Source organism: Indicator indicator, chromosome 1 (assembly GCF_027791375.1).
Source record: "Indicator indicator isolate 239-I01 chromosome 1, UM_Iind_1.1, whole genome shotgun sequence".
NCBI classification, from domain to species: Eukaryota; Metazoa; Chordata; class Aves; order Piciformes; family Indicatoridae; genus Indicator; species Indicator indicator.
In genome coordinates, this window is record NC_072010.1 from 31,489,545 (window position 1) to 31,510,410 (window position 20,866).

The 20,866-nt window shown below is 35.7% G+C and overlaps 1 protein-coding gene across 1 annotated transcript in view; it reads right to left on the reverse strand.

Annotated features, from left to right (window-relative positions):
- Window positions 1–20,866, reverse strand: part of LRCH1 (leucine rich repeats and calponin homology domain containing 1) — a 108,484-nt gene that overhangs the window by 38,535 nt on the left and 49,083 nt on the right. Inside the window, 6 exon segments of the mRNA XM_054399551.1 lie at window positions 679–742; window positions 3,343–3,470; window positions 4,637–4,773; window positions 5,269–5,374; window positions 9,685–9,811; window positions 12,865–13,009. Coding sequence (XP_054255526.1) covers window positions 679–742; window positions 3,343–3,470; window positions 4,637–4,773; window positions 5,269–5,374; window positions 9,685–9,811; window positions 12,865–13,009 — 707 coding nt within the window.

The window sequence follows — 20,866 nt, forward strand, 5'->3', positions numbered from 1 at the left end:
AGATTTAGTGCCCTATTCAGCTCAGCAGTGCCTCAAAAATAAAGTCTAAGAAGGTCAGCTCTAACTGCTTAGGATAACAGCAGTCTCAGAACTCATCCTTTCTCATTGCTCAGTCGGACAACATAGTTCAGAAAAAATTCTGAAGGCTTATTCCCACTGCTGCCTAACTGCCAGAGCATGTAAACACGTCAAGATCTGCAAAGTTTCTGCACTACAGCAAACTGACACAATGATGGTCATAGCAGGACAAGGCAGACTGAACTCTTGTTATTTCCCAATAGGAAACAGTCATCACTCAGAGAGAAAACGTGAGTAGAAGCCAGGTGTATAACCTATTAGGCCATTTACTTTTTGGAAACAGCAGATGTCCATTCTGTTTTGATCCTTATTCTCCAGATTATGTGAATTGCTTGAGAACTGTAGTGAATTTTCACAATTGGTATGTTGTTGACCATATGTAAGCTCACTGCCTTCACCAGAAATTGTACAGACAAAAAAGAAAAATACATATCCCAGTCTCCATTTATCTTTGTTTTACCAATTTCTCAGTAAGACATTCATGCCAAGGATGTGGCTGCAGAGTTTTGGTGGCTAAAAACAATCACTTTGCTACACAGCTTAAAATGCAGTCAACATGTGGATGCTGGAAGGGGAGCCAGACAAATTCAGGTAACTTACCTCTGTTGCTGACAAACGTTTGTCACCATTATCACTACCAACACCTGAATCTGAGTCCTTTTTACTTGGGTAGATGTCATCAATGCTAGATGTGAATAAAAAAAACACAAAACAACTCAATAAAAAGCTGTCATATGATTTACCATTAGAATTCAGTCCTGGTTTCACATTGATGAAAGCAAAATTCCAACCAGTCATAATGGTAGAGGGTGAAATAACTTATTGTGGTTAAAAACTACAAATTTTAGTCTGGTGAGAGTAAAATTGACCAGAGGGAATATCTAGTTAGCCTAAAGATTGTGAAAACAATAGAAATCATCTGCTATAAAGATCACTTTTCTCTACAGAGTAGGCAAAAATGCTTAGTTATTAGCTAAAAAGCACAGGAGTGCAGTTGAAGTCATTAATCCATGGGACATGCAACTAAACTAGTTGAACTCAAACTGTAGTCAGCTGGTTTAATTGTAACCATTGATGCATGAGAAATGAACTGGTATGTCCCTGAGGCTTGAATTAATTATTAACACAGAAACCTCCTTTTGGTGCTTTAAAATAGACTTTGAAATTAAGGTTTTGAAGAAAATTCCTAATGGCAACTGCCCTCTCTTCTGGTTTCATTACCTAATATGACCTCTACTCATTCTGAAGTACACTATTAGAGGCAATATTCTCATCACCTAACTTTTTTAAACAATATGCATAGCCAGCAGGTCAAGGGAGGTGTTTCTTCCCCTCTACTCCACTCTAGTGAGACCTAGCCTGGAGTACCGCATCCAGTTCGGGAGCCCCTATTACAAGAAGGATGTGGAGGTGCTGGAACGTGTCCAGAGAAGGGGCCACCAGGATGATCAGAGGGTTGGAGTACCTATCCTATGAGAACAGACTGAAAGAGTTGGGGCTGTTCAGTCTGGAGAAGAGAAGGCTTTGAGGAAACCTTATTGTGGCCTTCCAGTAGCTGAAGGGGGCTACAAGAAAGCTGGGGAGGGACTTTTTAGGATGTCAGGTAGTGATAGGACTAGTGGGAATGAAGCAAAACTAGAAGTGCGTAGATTCAGATTGGATGTTAGGAAGAAGTTTTACACTATGAGGGTAGTGAGACACTGGACCAGGTTGCCCAGGGAGGTGGTAGAAGCCCCATCCCTGGAGGTTTTTAAGGCCAGGCTGGATGTGGCTCTGGGCAACCTGATGTAATTAATGTGAGGTGTCCCTGCCCATTGCAGGGGGGGTTGGAACTAGATGATCCTTGAGGTCTCTTCCAACCCTAACAATTTTATGATTCTATGATTAACCTCTCATTTGCAATCCTGAAAGACATAATCCCAAATCGAGATTGAAAGAACAATTTTTAAAAAGAACATTGTCAGCCTTCACATAAAGTATCTGATTAATCCTAATCTTAAATTATGTCTTAACAGTAAACACTAAAGATTTAGTGTAGAAATTTCCTATGGAAAACCTAACAAGTAACGTTTTTTCTTTAGAAATATGATGTTATTCTCTAAAATAAAACTGTAGTATTTATTATGTGATAAAGCACTCGGCTGTTAATTACCAACTGGTACCTCCTCTGTACAATCTGCTTACCCTAACCTGTATGCTCCTATATGACCAAAGGATCACACAGGACATTGTTTTCCTGTCAATTTTCTTGTGCACTAAAAGAACAATAGAAGTAAGTATGTATTTCCCAAATGTAAAACTTAACTCTTCACCCTGGATTCTTCCCACCCTTGTCATTTATCTGATCGAAATTCACAAATATGTCTCCAAAAATACATGGAGGAAAACTATTTGCTTGAAACCTTGTCTAGATGACTGAAAAGGAGAGTCCGTAACAGTTCTTTAACAGATGTCTCGTTGCTGGCTTTGTTTGGTTTTTTTTTCCCCTAAGGGTATTATAAGCAACATCTTGATTTTTACTTACACCAACATTTTGCTATAATTGAGTACTTGTTTCGAAAAAAATAAAGCATTATCACACTTTTTTATGAATGTTTATATTATTCTTCCTGTGTTAGCAAAGAAAAAGCTGTCTAAAAGCTGGTTTCCAATAAACTATAGATATTCTAATAGAAAGGAGTGGCTACTTCCTGTCATTAAACCATAACACAAGATGACATTTCCTAGATGCCTGATGCAAAACATTAAAGATTTCATCTTTCATTTTGCTACCAAATTAGCACATTTCACTTTAACAGGGTCTCAACATTCATGGAGTTCTCTTTGCTGGATTGATAAGCCTCTGAGTTAACAAAAAAGCTTAAAAGAGCTATGTGACAGATATATAACAACATATTAATCACAGAACAACACAAGAAATTAAAACTTACTTCACGTGTTAATAGATTTACAAGAAAGTTCCAACACCTAATGATATTACCATGTGGATTATTTTCAAGATACATTCCACTAGTCTACTAGTAAGATGTTAGATTTAAATTACAGTTTATTTGTAAGTTCTTTCCTAATATGCTATCTTGAAACAGAACTGACAGTTAAAATTATTTTGTTCTGAACTCATACAAGGATTTCACCAGAATAAAGCAAAAAAAATCTCTGCTCAGAAAAGTACAGTCTAAATATCATCCAAACAAAACTCTCTAAGCTAAAGCTGTATCACTTTGTTTCTAAGTGTTACATGAAAAGTGAGATTTTCATACATACCTCTCTTCCACAGGCTGAGGCAAATGCTGTTGTTCTATGGCATTAAGATACAGTGAGTCTGCTGTTTTAATCTGACAGGCCTGTACAGTCAGATATTTGAATATATGCACCTTGCCCTTGGTACAAATCTGTTAGGCAAGAAAAAAAGTTAGGTTTAAAATTAGAATGAAAAACATAATTTATTCCAAAGGTCAGTTAGTGTAGAACTCCCTGAAAATCAACTGATATTGTCACAATAGATATCACATAAAGGAAAAGGGATTTTATCCATTTTTTTAAAAAGTTGATAACTACTAGAATTATACGACAAATTATTTCCATGTACTAGTACCCTCAGACAGTATGACAGAAATCAAGAAAAGAAGGTATTATATTAAAAAATCCAAAGGAGCTTCTCAAACAGAATTATGACAGTATGTATCACTTGGCTTATTACTAACCATAAACTCAATAACTACTTTATAAAATCAGTTAATAATGGTATTTAATCAGTATGCCTTTTATACTTTTAGTTGTATCATTTTTGCTAGTGTCTAAGCATCTTTATGATGCACTTCACCTGCATTTTAGATTTTTTTTCCCTTTAACTGAATGTGTCTAACTCAAGTGCTTGCTGAAACCTGCTCTGTGTTTAGGAGCAGCATCACTACTGATTATTAAAAGCATTTCTCCAATGTAATAAAGGCACTCAAGTATTTCAACAGCTGTTGGCCTAGAACAACTGTGGCTGTCAGAGATGTAGTTTGAATTTACAACCAAGTTTCCATTAAGCAGCAAGCAAAAGGTTGTCGTAATTTCTCAGAATGACCTAAAGTTCAGAATACAAGGTTGATTTCTTTGTGTATCACAGTCTCATTATAAACTTGCTCTGTAAGTAAAATAAATTTCCTATAGGTAATGATCTACACAGCTTGTATATTTAAGTTAGTCAGAAATCACTAGATTTCTAGAACTGTGTTCTTATTAATGGAGAGAAAATTTATCCAGGTAGTTTCTCACTTCTCTATCAAAATTCTACACACACACCAATGTTGAGTTTCATATACAGAGGGGAACGACAAAAACAAAAAGGCAGCTAACAGAATGGAAATCTCCTAGATTCGTATTGGTTCAAGCAATGCACAGACTTAGACACTGAACACTGGATATTTTCTATGACTTTTTTATGTCTCAACAACTAACATCTGTGATAACCAAAGTTCAGAAGCCTGCAAATGTAGATGGTGACATTTTATAGGATATGATATGTTATCATCTGCTCACTACGAATGCATAATTTAAAGATTTTACTTACTTGTGCTGGTGGAGACTGCAAAGGATTATTCTCAAGCAGTAATACTTGTAATTGCACCATCTTTCTAAAACAAATTGGTATCACAAGCACTTTATTGCAGGAAAAGTCGAACTTAACCAAGGGAAGCTGTACTAGTTCTAAAAGTAACACAAAAAGAGAGAGGAGGCATTATATTTGTATTTATCATTAAAAGAATAAATATTTCTGAATAAGCTTTCTTTTGCATTCAGGAACTACAAAAACTCAGGCAGGAATATGATCAACTTTTACTCACTTCTACACCGGGAAATGAAGAGAGTGGTATCATTATATACACGCCAATAAATATTAAAATGAATACACTGACTTTTTCTTCTTGAAACTCAGATGACAGTTCTCATACTACATTCATAGCTAAATACTTGTGTAACTTAAAATATGCCTAGAATCATAAAGATCATGAAAAAAGCCTCACTGTTAACTAGTGATTACCATTGAGTGTTGTATTCTGCAAACTCAAATGGAACAAATTTAAACACAAAGTAATTGCCACTTCTTAATCATGTTTACTTATATAATTAAAAACACTTGCAAAATATTAATAAAAAGAGCTGCCTTAAAATTATTAGAATCTTTTGCTTGACTGTTTTTACCTTGGGGTAAAACTTCGAGGTAATTTCTTCTGACATTCAGTTCTTTTAAAGATTTCAGCTGGCCTATCTGCTGTGGCAAAGTTGTGATTTCATTACAGCTGACATCCTACAGCAAAACAGTAATAATAGAAATAAGGAACTTTTGGCTCCCAAATATACACAGATGTGAAATTGTAGCTCATTTGCTATTAATGTTCTAACACTGTGTTAACCTGGTAACATGCAACCAACTATGTCTTGTCTCCACAAAGCAAAACTATATACGTGAGAACATGTTTACACATTTCTTACAAACCTTGAGTTGGTAAGTTTTCTTATTTGGAGAAAAAATAATTTTGAAAATTCATTTCTATAGAAACATTTTAAACCATTTGCTTAAGATGTTCTACCTTTAGTTCTTAATTTTTATCCATATGAAGAACTTGGCTCCATGAATACACCATCATGGTATCAAACAAAACATGTTTGGATGAAAGCTAAGTGTTGGCTATTTTCCCAAATAGCCAACAGCATACTTTTAGGATGTTGACTCCTATTATCTTGATTGATTCAAATGGATTTATACAGTGTCTGGTAGCTTTAGACTAGGAAATTCCTGTAAACTGGTCATATTTCTAAGTAATCTCTTAGAAGATAGTTGCTTTAATACTAGTCAAAAGCATTACATTAACTGTCTTCCAGACTGAAAACTAGTTAAAAGTTATAATAAAATAAAATGTGATCTGGTTATACTGCTCGCTGTATTAGATAAGTTTCTTTGTGTAACAGAACCTTAATGGTGCCAAAGCTTTCTTCCCTTGTCAAAACACAGTCAGGAAATTATTTTAGCTTTTAGATAAGGAAATTAAAAAATCCCAGTTAATGAATACATTTTTTGCCCAAGTTGCCACAAAGTACAGTTAATTGTGCTGTTCTCAGATCATTTATTTTTAAAGCTTTACTGTCCTATTTTTAATTTACTGACTTTAAACAACTTCATAATTGGATGGTCTGTTTTTAGAGCATGGAATTTAAATTTCAAGTCACCTTGTGGCAGAGAAACTCTAGACCAAGTGCACTTACGCACACAGATCAGAACTAGTTAGGGAAAGAACCAGAGAATTTTAAAGTAAATAAAAAATAGAACAGAACAAAACCCTGGCAGTGTGAGTGTGCAGCTTCAAAAACAATGTCCACTTTCAACCTTTCATAACATCCTCAATAAGACTGATCTGTTATGAAAGCATGTCAGCATTCACAGGATCTCTAGAGACAATGGTATCCTTTATTCCACTAAACACTGCAGTCCAAGTATTTTTTAAATTACTATCATTACTTGTGTGGAACAGCTGTGGAAAACAAAGACCTGTGACACTATTCCTAGTTATACCTATGCTCTTGATTATTATTAGACTTGATGAGCGTGTATGTGACAGTAACAGTGCTGATCCTTCCCATTACTTGGGTAGTAATGGAAGCAATACTATCAAAGTCAAATGCCTATGGTTTACAAGGTGATGATTTTTAAAGGAACTGTGCCACCAGCAGTTTGGACTTCACTTCATGGACATCAGCAGCCAAATGAAGTGCAAATACCTATTCAAGTTCCGTGGAATAACTGTGTGCAGAAAGTCAGGTTTCTTGTGTTAATTCTATTTTTGTCATCAGCTAGGCCATGTCCTGCCATGACAACAGTTTCTCAAGATAAATGCAAAGTATATTGAAATTTGAACATTAATTCTTGTGTCATGAAAACAAAATCATCATTTCTCTTTTATTTATGGTAAAGTTTAAATGGTTTTAAATTAACAAAATTCAGCATAATATAATTAAACAGCAAAACAAATATGGTACTCTGCAAATTAAGGTAAACTCCCTCCTTACATCCATTTTAAAACTTGTGACTCCTGGCTGAGCTGTTATTCCTACAAAGCATGTAGATTCTTGTGACAGACAAGCCATACTGAAAGGTAAAGAGAAGATACATGGATCCTTTTAAGCAACAGATGGAAGTAGGTCCTACTTGCTCAGGTTCCTGACCTAGATAGACAAATGAACTCAAAGACCTAACTAAATGCCAGCTGAGAGATTTAAAGGCTTCCAAGGCGAGACAGCATAGTCCCAAAAAAGGAGTAGGCTGTCACCTGAAGAAGGCAGAAGTGCAATACTGCCTGACAGGATGAAGACTCAAATTCTAACATACATCTGATAGCTCGGGTAGAACAATTACTTTTCTTTGATGGAAAGTAAGTTTCAGATTCTTATCACACCAGTTTTACACCCATCCTCAGGGCTAACAGTAGAGGTATGACTGAGTTACACAGCTGCAAATTAAAATTTCCCAACCAAACTTTGCAAATAATTGTAATACATACTGCAGGGGGGCTAATTTATATGTTATTTTGACACACATAAGACAGCTGTCAAATAACCTAGAACCCGAAAAACTTAAAAGAACACCTGAAAATTTACTGCATGTAATATCTAAGTCATTCTATGCCACAAGGATTAAACTTATATAAATATATACAGGTAACAGGGAAAGAATTGCCTAACCCATTTTGAAGGAGAGAGGGGGAAAACGTCAGCTGGAAAGATCTGACCTAATTTGCAGTAAGCTGCACTTGTATCCTTCTAGAGTGACTAAACAGGTAAACCTTGCATCAAAAAGTTGGTAAGAAAAAAAAAATCCATTTGCTATGTACACATGTATTTTACTGCACGCAGCTTGGGAAACACTTTGGGAACCTGAGGGTGCTTGGCAAAACCCTAGCAAATGAAGAACTGCATGCAGCCAGGTGGCATGTCACCTCTCAAGATCCATCCTTCAAGCCAGCTCAAAACCAGCACTGTGTATGTGCCCTGCCAAAGGGCTGGGTGACAGTGTTTCTTGGAGGCCACAGACTACTCAGGCTGGCATTGCTCTTACACAGCTGAATGTTTTGTGCAACAACTGCAGCATGACTTCATCTTATTTTTTTTCCTTTTTACTTATTTTAGAACAATGATCACCTTATGAAACCGCATCATATTATACACACCACTACAGATCCTGGCTCTCAATCCTACCACTATTTGTGTCTCCCAATACATTACAATTTAGTCCTTTCCAGCTAAATAATGCAACTCATTTAACTGGAAATCTATCAAATACTCATGGTGGCATCAAACTAAGTAATCAGGTCATCTGAACAGAGCCATGCCCAATTCAACACCAACTCTTTATTCACTTTTCTCCCATCTCCCTCTCACAAAGAACTAGCATCAGACCTTCCTGAGCTTTCTTAATTCTAGGCTACCAGAGTGACATGTTGCTATAGCCTCTTATTTGAAATATTTTTAGAGCAGGAGTTGCTGTGTTCTTCGTGACAAAGAGTATTACACTGAAATTACACTGGAACTTGAAAGCAATATAAAAATTCAGTATTCCAGAAGTTATTTCAAACATATAATTTGGTTGCTGTTTTGGAGTTTTTTGTTCGTTTGCTTGCTTTTTTGGGTTTTGTGTGTGTGTCTTGTTTTTTTTTTCTTAAACAAAACAATCTTATCTCCTTTAGGTGTAATCTATGCTAATTCTCAGACTGTTAGTTTTTAACTTCTCAAATTTCTAAAACAAGGATAGGGCCTACTACTAAGCTATGCAGAAACTCGAACTACCAAACACTTATACTATCAGCAATGCTAGCTGACCTTACTGGGATAGCTCAAACTTGAAATTAGAGGGGAAATTAGATATGAAAGAACTTATAGAGTCACAGCCTACAATATGCAAAAGAGGAAGATTAAGGCAGAGAAAGGGAAGCATTCTCTTGTGGAGATTTTCCATACACAAACTTTAAAAAGACATTCAATTAAATAAATCTTAAGGTACCATTCATATTCTCACATATTACAGATGATCTACTGCTTGCAGAAACAGTAGTTGTATGGTCATCTTTGAAAACAAGAGGAATATAATAATTTTGTAAATTTAGATGAGTGTTCCAGGAAAGGAAGGTTGCATGTCAAAAACAGTGAAATAAAATTAAAACAGATTGATAAGATCGGTTTCTGTAGCGGAATGCAATGTGGTAAGCAGATAGTAATAAACAGAGAGAAAGGAAACAAAGAGAGCACTCTGCAGAGCACAGCTCTGCAGTCTGATGCCAGAATTATAAATTTGAAACAGCAAAACAGGGAGCCAGGGAAGGTGGCAAGTAAAACTGGTAAAGTTGATGAACTTAGAAGCTGGGTTTTGAATGAAGCAAAGGTGATGATGCTGTACAGAAAAGTCCTGAAGAACCTGAACTATTATTCAAAAGTTCAAAAATTCATTTTTTAACCTGCATTATAGTATTAGGCATTTGTTCAAATATATTTGCAAAGTGAATGTTACTGTTTCTAGTTAAATACAAATGAAGTAAAAATAAAAAAATTAAAAAAAGATGGGTAACATACCAGCTCCATTAACTGTTTTAGCTGACCTATCTCTTCTGGAAGGGAACCTAGCTTATTGTTACTTGCAATTAAGACTTTTAGAGGAAGACCACACAGGCAAGCTGGCAAAGAAGAAAGCTGATTTCGACTGCAACAAAACAAAACAAAAAAATAACCATTAAAGCCACCAGTGATGTTCTACTGTATACTCACATAAAGTTTGAGAGATGTAAAATTCCTTCACTTTCATGGGTCAGATTTTATGCAGATAAAATTTACATTTCTGAATGGCTATCAGTAATAAAACACTTGCACATCAAAAATACCCACATTACTGATTAAACAGTATCGTGGAATTTACCACTCTAGAAAAAATACTTTATATCAGATTAATAAAATCGTAACAAATCTGGCTGTCACCTCAAACAGCTGTTTCCCTTCCTAATAAAGTCAGGAATGACAACTGAGACAGTATTTCTCATATAAACAGGAATTTATGTGGCAATATAGTGGATGCCTTCTGCTCTAACTAAAGACAAATAAATAAATTACATATAAAATGGTTATTGTCTCAATTCTTTTAAAGCACATTTATAATTCAAGATTACTTGGTACTTCTTGCTCTATGATATTAACCCAAGTAAATAGAGCAAAAAAACTCTGGGACTGTCAATGGCTTATTACTTTCCAAGGCTCATATTGAGCATTTTTTTTATCTCTGGATGTAACTTTTTCATAAAATTGATTAACATGACTTTTAAAGATTGACATGAGTCATTTTATTCACCTTACCACATTTCTGAAACTTAAATAAATAAATAAATAAATAGATAAATAAAAGGTGAGCAGATTTTCATGACGAGAAGTTGCAAAAGACGACCATAAAAGGTAACAAACTTTCTGGATATTTGTTATCATTCTAGCAACAATTACTCAAGAAGCTAGAACAAATACCATAACCTTCGGTGATCTCCAGATACATTAAAACATTAATTTCTTGTGAGCTGTGGATTAATTCCCAGAATAACCATTAAGCTCAACAGAATAACATGTTAACTACTCATTTTCCCAAATATTTAGAAGCTTTCATAAAATATAACTACTTTTTTTTTTTTTACGGGTATTAACCTGTAGGAAAACAATGAACAATAACTTAAAGCTGCACCCCAGTAAGAATTATTTTAGTTAGCTTTTGCATGACTGTTAAGGCTCCAGATAAGAAACATGCTTGATGAACTCTGAAAACAGATGGCAAAAATTGTCCTGTGTAATTTCAGTAAGAGTTGCAACACTGACTTCAAACTAAAAGGAAAAAAAAAAAAATCAAAATCCCACAAGTCACAAAACATTTCTTCAACTGCCAATCCAATGGCCCTGCTACAAAGCTTCATTTCTTAACATATTCATGCTCCGCACAGCAAAATGTTTTACAAAGGAAATTATCATCACATCTGTGCTACAGAGGCCAAGAGACGGGCATCAAATAAACTCAAGGATATTAAAAATGAGAAATTCAACTACTAACCAGTAGTAATTGAAAGAAAGAATCAATGCTTACTTTGGAGTCAGAATTGTCAATTCTTGTGTCTCTGTAGACCAAGACACAACTTATTCTTTAAAAAAAAAAAATACATAGAAATAATCAAGTTCTAAAGAACTCAAACTGGGGAGGCCTAGAATCTAAAAAAAGTTACATTAAGCAGCAGAGAAGACAAAAAGAACAATAATCAGTAAAATTATTTTTGAGTTTAACAGAATTTAGAAGCAACCCACTAAGAGATAAGGAACAGCGCAGAGCCAGGGCAACCAAGTAGTAAATCATCATTAGTTTAAATAAATCATGAACAGTATCTATCAAGCCCAAAAGACTGTGCATATCTCTTGGCACAACTTTCTAGTGCAATTAAGCATATGGGCTGTGCTAGTAACAGGCAGACAAATATGCATTTTACATTTTCATTATTTTTTCTTGCCAAGAAGCAACATGTTTAGAAAGCCAAGGATATACTTCCTTCTTCTACAGGACATTTACTGTGTTCAACTAACATCATGGAATCATGACTTTAAACTGAGGGAAATGATCTAACTCAGTCAAACTTGAAAAATTCGTTTTTGTTTTGTCTGATTTACTGTGATACATGATAGTAACTCTTTAACTGTTCTGATTTTGTGACGATACACACAAATTCCATCACTATGTTGATTTCTAATTCAGTAGTTTAATACATTGAGTTCAAATGAGCTTGTTCCAATTACTAAATTTACTACAATGTGTTATAAACTTAACTTAATCCAGTCTTAATTTCTTTGAGTGTATCTAACAAACACTATTTCAACATTTCACGTCCTATTCCTTTCATATGTGCAGATACTCAAGACACACCATTCCCCTTTCAGTTTTTAGTGACACAATTAGTGTTCCACAGTGGTCAAAACTCCAGCACAGTAACAGTACAGGAAGGCTTGAGAAACACTCTCAGTGTTTACAAAACTGATGATCAAGCTTTTGTACCTTGAATTTTAAAGGCCAAAGGCCACTTTGCCCTCTAACTCAAACATATGTGCAGAAAGACCAGATTATTATAGCTTCACTATTACCATTTTTATCTACTCAGCTGCAAAGAAACTTCCACATCTTGTCCCAACTGGAAAAGTGCCAACTAGCCCCCTCTCAAAAGCAACTGTGCATTCACTTGCACTGTAACCAGTAGCAATCCTGCACACCAATTCATTTTCACACATTTCCCATTTAATAGAGACTGAAGTGTCTAGTTCTTTGCCCATTCCTTCTAATAAGGCAGTGACTATACTTTTTCCATAATAAAAAGAATTATTTAATCCTCTGTCTCTGTCCCTCCATCTTTGTACCTACAAAAAGTGTATCAAGTTTCACAATATTTATCATCAGAAGGGAATTAAAAGAATATGATTCTGCTGATGTGATTAGCATTCTCAATTTGCTAGAAGAATAAAGGAAAGAAAGGGATTGATATTACTTGCCTTTCTTTAAATAATTAGGTTTACATTTTGGCCTTTACAATGCCTTCAAAACAGAGCTGTATCTTCAGCCAATGAGTTTTTGCATTATTCATTTCAATAAAATGAAAAACGTAGTTAGTTGTCCCAGAAACATAAAATGCAGACAAAAAAAAAAGTTTTGAACATTTGCAAATAAAAAAAATATGACAAAGTTAAACTTACCTCAAATTTAAGTAAGTTAGCATTTGCAAGTTTACTATGGCATCTGGTATAATTTTAATACAATTGTGGTATAGATTTAGTGTTTCCAGTGACACAAAATGGCACAGCTCTGTAGGAACCTCAGTTAATCTATTCTTGGATAAATCTGAGAAGAAAAAAAACAGAAGGTACATGTTTTTGAGCCACCAGAAAGATAAAGCAGCATAGCTTTTCAAAGTATATTAAAATAAATTCATAAATGTAATCCTAAATGTAAGTTAAGCCAATGTTCTTATTAAGCAAAATAAAACTAATGTTAGCCTTTACAATCTTGAAATGAAACAGACTGTATACAAAAGAGCAAACATTCAATTAAAATTTATTCAGTCTAATAAAAAGTAATTATTTGCAGGACTTCATATGCTGAGGAAATACTTGCAAACAGAACCAAATATAGATTCCAAAGTTCGTGTAATATACCCAAATACACAGCTAGACATTTGTAAATAATGACAGTTTTTAAACAAACAACAAGGGTTATGACTTTAAATTCTTAAAACAAAGTTTTTCAGATATCGTTACAAATTGATCCGCATTTCCTAGATCTCAATCAATTATAAAAGAATGTTACCTCTAAAAATGTCGAACGCCCTGACATTCAGGAATGGATTTGATACAAGCACACACGAGACAACAATGATGGATTATAATATTCCAAGTGAGTGTTTGTACCTACAGAAGTTTTTTGACCAATATATTCACTCCTTGTCTCATTTTAACCACACAGACACAAAAGAAAATCAGTAGGAAGACTATTTTTCCGAGCTCTGTTCCTTAACCACCATAGTATGAAAAATGAGGTATTGTAATACAGATCTGAATTCAAGTCTTAAAATAATGCATGTTACTGTTCACTGAATTAATTGCCTTCAAAGAAATGTTTAAGCAGTGTTGCAGAACAAACATCTCTTATCAGAAAGTGCACAAATGCCACCTACCCATACTTCCAGACAGATAACCTGACCTGAAGAATGGTGGAAGGAACAGGAATGTACCTAGGCAAAAACTGCAATGTCTGATGGGAAGGATACAAGGAGAAAACAGAATTTAATGATCTCATTTCTTCACCGCTACTATTTTAAGCCTCCTCCCTGATCCTTCAAAGCTTAGTTTCTTCAACTACATAATGGAAAAAGCAGACAAAACATTTTAGGGCCATAAAGTAATTCTTTGCTTTTGTGAACAACAGGCAGAATTCTGAAGATCTTTTTAAGTTCCAGACTTGTCAGTTTGCTGTGCAGAAGCACAGCTTGAGTTCAAAACTATCAGTAGTAGGAAGGTGTTACCATTTCAGTTTTCCTACCAGTCTCCTGCAACAGGAGCTGAAATTCAGTATGCTCTATTTCCCTTGTCAGCTTCCACTTTGCTTCACCTCATTGCTTCCAAAAAGAAGTTGGTTTCATTATTCCATCCTCAACCAAGACAACAGCAGTGGCTTACAAGTGAAATACCTGAAAGCAGCCATGCTGACTTAAATGCCTATATGGTTGAACTGAGCACCTCTACCTAAGCCATTCAATTCTGAGTTACTATACCATATCATTGTTCGAACTGCTCTGCTTTCTCTTTCCAGGCTTCAATATCAGTTAGATGCAGCATCACATCAGCTTTTCCTTTTCTTCACTTCTGCCATCAAACTACAGCATTCCCTATTTGAGTGGCTGTTATTACTGTTTCAAAGAGGAAGAAAGCACTTCAGTGTTCCTCTGCTTTTCTGCTTTAATTCTCTACTCTTTTCTGTTTATCATGAGAGCACTTGTTTACTAACATGGCATTCCAACATAATTACCACTAGCTCCCTCTCCTGCTGCCTTCCCAGTTATGTTTATTGTCAGTTATTAACAGACTGCCATTCTGTAAAATTTTGAATCATGCAGGGGATTTTCATATTTTATAATTCAGTTGCAATGAAAACCTTCCCTTTTTTTTCAACCATGCTTTTCTGCAGTGACATTGCCATGTACATACTAGTTGTTTCCTCTTTTGAAGGGCAAGGCGCAGGAAAATTCAGAAGAGCAAACTGAACTTTAGGCCTTGGCTGAGGACAACTTGCATGGCATGTACTGGATAGTAAACAGATGCTTCATGTGATCCCTCTCAAGTGATACACAGATCAAAAGCTGGGAACACAAAAATGCTACCTCTTCCCAAGCTCCTAAGACTACAGCCTGAGATCTCAACTACATCTTCACACTTGTTCTCATTTACCTTCACATCAAATAAAAGGGACTGTTGCCATATCTGACTTACCTTTGAAAGATTCTAGTACCTTCAGAAAGTGGAACAGTAACTAGATTGACCCTGTCGCTATAACAGACATAACTATGACAGTAAAATGTTGTGGGTGGGTTTGTTTTTTTTTTTTTCATTTTCATTTTATTACTATCTTTTTTTTTTTTCCTCAAGAGCTTTAACTTTGTTAATCTGAGGGACAAGCCAAAAAACCCACAGATGAAAACAGACAAATCCCTTCCTGTCACCCTCAGGACTGTGGGTTACAGGACACATTAAGTACACAACAAAGGAATTCAAGAATTAACTTACAACAAAGGAAGTCAGGTATTTGTTATTGTCTAATTATCACAGTTTAAGAGCATTTCAACATTTGTATCTATTGTTGCTTACCAAATTATAATTTTAAAAATTATATTGCAGCATAAGGCAGAGGAATAAAAACTGTGCACTTCATATAATGACACTCTAATGTAACTTAGAGTCTGTTGCTGTAATACGCTGCTAGAAAGTATCAGAATATCAGGGAATCTCAAGGCCTTTGAGAAACAGAGCACTGAAATAGAATCTGACATACAGAATGCTTATCATATTAACTAGTGGCAGTAATTTTTGCCAAGCACTGTATTTCCTGACTAAATAGAAGCAAAAGAAGAAATTGTTTTTCCTCAAGCCTAGAATGAATGTGAGCCTCTGCATAGAATGCTGCTGTGAAGAAACCCTAGCAGCTTTGACGTGTCTGAAAACACCATAGAGAAAAGCACATGCCTTCAGAAATGAAAACAGCCTGCACAATAATTTTATACTGTACCTTAGAAGTATGTATAAACAGGTACAGAAGCCTCCAAAGTTTATACAATTATTTTGACATTACTTTATATGAAGGTACTTTTGCCTTAGCTTACTATAGTTTGTATATATTTCAGATTTACTTTAAGTTCTACAATAAAATACAAGGGTTAAACCTTAACAAAACTGCAGAACCTTTTAAGCATACTGAGAAACACAGTATGCATGTATCTTGTTTCTGTCACAATTCATAAGCTTTCTGAAAAAATATTTTTCAAAGGCTTACTTGGGTTCATTATTTAGGGTAAAAGAAGAATGTAGAAGTTTAAATTTTAAGCAACTTCTGAAAATAATTTTCATGTACAGAAACAGTTAGTTAGCAAACCTTTCCTTTCTTACTGTAATTCTTGAACTCTATACTTCCCAAACCACTGTTATACACGCGCCCACCCCTTGATTTGAAGAATAATGCTTCAGGTTAATTAATGATAATGAGGTTACTGTACAGACTGGCTATTGATGCAGAAACAGAAATTAACAGAGGGATGGAATTTGCTGGTGTTTAAAGGACTTTTGATGAGTTTACTTAAACTATCTAACACAAAGCAGACTTAAACTGATGATTTGATGATGGTAGCAGTACATTTCATGGTTGTCAAGAGAGTGTAGGTAGGTTTCACCTGAGGTAACTCTTTCTTCTAACTTCCATCATGAAACAGATGGCACAAAAGAAAAAATACAGAGGAAGAAGGCCACGCACCCAAGTGAGCTTCTTGTTCTAAATTAAATACTCCATTCATAATTTGTGACATAAAGACATTTTTAAACTACATCTGGCCTCACTTAATCTTTTCCTGCCAAGAACAAGTTTGTTAAAACTCCAAAATAAAGTAACATAACACGAAAAAACCAAACAAGCCAGTTTAGAAAAATATTAGATGGAATCTTGATCTTTAAACAAGTCAACACAATTCTGGCTCAATGACATGGCTTTTGTATGAGAAATGTTACTATGTTGGAAGCTAGACAGGAACTACACAAAATAAGCACTTCCTTAGCTGACAGTGAACAATAAAAAGCAGAAAGTTCAGACTTGTAAATAAGGATTTAACAGAAGACTCTGAGCCTTGTTTGGCGACTGGCACACTGCACAGCCAGGGTCCATGTTGCCATCATACCAGTGATAGTAGACTCCCATCCTCAGGGCAAAACCTTTCAATTGCTGTAGCTCTGAGTATGTCTACCACAATGAAGTGCCACCACTGACTAGAACCTTTCTGACTTCACGCTTTACAGGAAGATTATCAACTGCCACTACAGATTTATTCATAGTATAAAACACTGCCACTGCACAAATGAAAATGTTATTGTCAGAGTAACCAGAATAATACTAGAAGCCGTATCGTTACACTTCTTCCCATAAAGTTACTGAAGTGCTCCGATTTCCAACTTTCCACTTATTAATACATTATTAAATAAAAATGGGAGAGCTAAACAATTTAAGCCTTTAATTCAGAACAGTCATTCATAGATTCGCAGAATACCAGGTTGGAAGGGATCTTAAGGATCATCTAGTCCAACCTCTCAGGGTAAGAATCTAGCTTAAATGAGATGTCAAGATGGGCCTTGAAACTGTCTAATGTAGATGAATCCACCACCTCCCTTGGGAGTTTATTCCAACGTCTAATAGTTCGAATGCTAAATTTTTTTTTCTGGCATTCATTAATTAAATATGCATGTGTACTACTATAATCAAATGTAAGCATAATGAAAGAAGTTTACTAAGAAGCAATTTTCAGATTATAAAAAAATTCACCATGAATTTATACATCTAACACACAAATCTGCATAATTTCAGTTTTTGTCTATTGTAATCTTACCACCATTGAGCAGGTTTGGTTTATTTTTATGTAAACAAAAAATAAACATCTGTTTTTGAGTTTGAAAGCAAGAAAATGCAAGGTAAATAAGTAACCCAAACAAGCTTAACTCCAGCCCACCAAGTTCCTATTTTTGTAGTCTTCAACACTTAATGAATAAAAGACAGGAATTATTCTGAAGAAGCTATTTGCATTTGTACTAAGGTACCATTCAAGGTATTCAAATGACATGTCTGAACTGGATTTGACAAAGAGTTCAAGTAATTCACTGTAGGTCCAACCCTGATTTCATGGGGAAATTATGCAAATAAGAATGCTAGGAAATATATAAAGAAGTCTGTACATGGCATGACACCATTGTGCGGAGCTTTACCTTTCTACTGTAAGTTGTGTTTTTATTAGGCTTTTGAGAAGCCTGTGTTTCCATGTTAGGGAGATATATTTTCATAGACAACTGAAACCACAAATTGGTGGCACCCTATGTCAGATATTTAAAAAATTATCTACTTGAGTGCACTTCACACCTTTGGCAACACTGTATCCCCCACCCATAATTGCCTTGACAAAGGAGACAAGTGATCTATTATGAATGTAATTGTGCCTATCAGAATCAAAGTCAATGCTTTTTAATGAAGCAATTACTGCATTCTAGCCTTTACACAATTTTTCTCTCAAAATGGAAGGAAAATACATCATTTATAGGCAAATGCTATATATTTGGGGAAAAGATGCATTATATAAACACCAAAAAAAAAAAAAGCTATAAAAACTACATACACAAAAACACCATAATAGCACTATAAAATGCAATATACTTTAAAGAAATGCCCTACAACTTACCACTATCTCACACAGTGGCATACCTTGTCTCGACTACTTGCCCTCTCCATCTGCCAGTATTAATAACGTTCTGAACGTACAGACAGCCTTTACTGTAGTCAGCAACTTCTACTGACAGTGATGCTACCCAAACCAAAAAAAAATAGGGAGCAAAAACCTCCACCGACTCTGGCAGCAAATGCATTCTGGTTTGTTCAAGACAATGACTCCACAAAAAGTGCATGGCACTTCTTCACTAAGTGACATTTCCGTTTAAGTTATTTAGCAGACAGAAGGACAAGTAAAAGACAACTAAGAATACCCAATAAATTTAAAACAATTCTGCTTCCATATAAGAAAAAAAATATAATGTAGCAGTGCATGGAGTTGGGGTTTTCATTCTGAAACTACAGCTTGTAACAGACTGAGAAAAAATTAGCTGCAATGCTGATTCCCAAGAAAGTCATCACTACTGATATAGTACCATATAATGACTAACAACATTTAAATACTAATCAACACTGCTGAGTCTAGATGTACAACTACTGACTCAAAACATGTAGAAAGTGCATTTATCCCAAGCAGTTAAGACATAAAAATGTACAGACATTGCAAGAAAATTATTTTGAGCAGATTATGAAGCAATGCTGATGCTCCACAGACTTTCTTAAGCACTACTTTTTGGAGCACTGTTTGTGGATTTTCCTTCTTCATCTGTCTCTCATTGTTAAATTAAGAATTAAAAATCTCTACCTCAAAGCCACAGATAAGATTACACTACAGGTGTAGTAATCTCCATCATCACATATGTATTTTTGTATCCACTTTCCTTGTCATTACTAAGATTCAACACATGCAAGTTCTCCCTAATACATGTCCTGATATAACATGGATAAATTTAAGAGCTAAAACTACTGGTATACAACACAACACTGACTTCTCTGTGTCGCTGATGGTCAGAACGAACCCAATTTATTACTTAACTTATTACAGTTACTGCTATGACATCATATATATTCACCAGTTATCAGACGGGATCTAAACATGGGGCTTACAGGTAGGAGAAAAAAGCAGGACTGAAGGAAACCAACAGGCTGAGAACAGCTTCTCATGAAGACTGGCAGAGATGTCACCACTAGAGGGGGTCCTGATCTCACAGATTTGGCCGACAACCTGAAACGGTGCCTCTGTCAAAGTTTTCTTCTTTTAAAGAACATCCACAGCATATGAAAAGGACAGGAATATGGGAGGTAAACCTATTGCCCGAGACAGTTTTCAAAACATGATAAATAAGGCTACTCACTTGCAATCATTACTGCACTGATGTCTAATGCTGTCAAGCCCTTAAAACGAAAAACTCTATTCTGAAACAGTCACATTATTTTTCCCCAACCTCCCTTCAGATGATGTAGGAATCTGAGGTACCCTTGAGCTCACTGTAGTACAACAATAGCGACATTTGGCCTGTATCAGACAAACTTTTCTTCCTCTTTAGCACAATGGTTTGGGATTAAGACTGGCAGAAAAAAACCAGGTCCTCAGGGGGTTCTGTTTAGATACTGAAGATGACCCTGGTGTGAAGTGCTTAAGACTCCCTGAAAACATACTGAAAAGCAACTGGATTATTCCTGCAGATCTCCACACAAGTACAAACAGATTTGGGACTATGGTGGGTTGATCTTGGCTGGCCACCACCTCTCCTCAGCAGGACAGGGAGAAACACAATGAAAATGTTCACACCAATTAGTGTCACAGGCAACAAAGACTGAAACCAAGAAAATTACCATTTGTAAAAAAGTAGGATAGTGAGAAATAATAACATAGCTAAAACAACCTTCCTTCCAGACCCTTTTCCTAGCCTCAACTTCGCTCATGACTCCTATACTTCTTGTCTCAACTCCTGCCTCCTTTGTGATACAGGGGAATGGGACCTGGGTTCAGCCCATAAACACTTCATCTCTACCACTCTTTCCTCCTAACACTCCTACCCCTGCTCTGGCCTGAGGAGCTTCCACAGGATACAGTCCTTCATGAACAGATTGCTTCAGCATGGGCTCCCCACAGGGTCACAGGTCCTTCCAGAAAACTTGCTCGAGCGTGGGCTCCTCTCCATGGGTCACAGTTCCTACTGGGCACCAGGTCTGCAACGTGGGGTGCTCCACAGGCTGCAGGGAGACAACCTGCATCACCATGGTCCTCTCCATGGGCTACAGTAGAATGTCTGCTTCAGCACCTGGAGCACC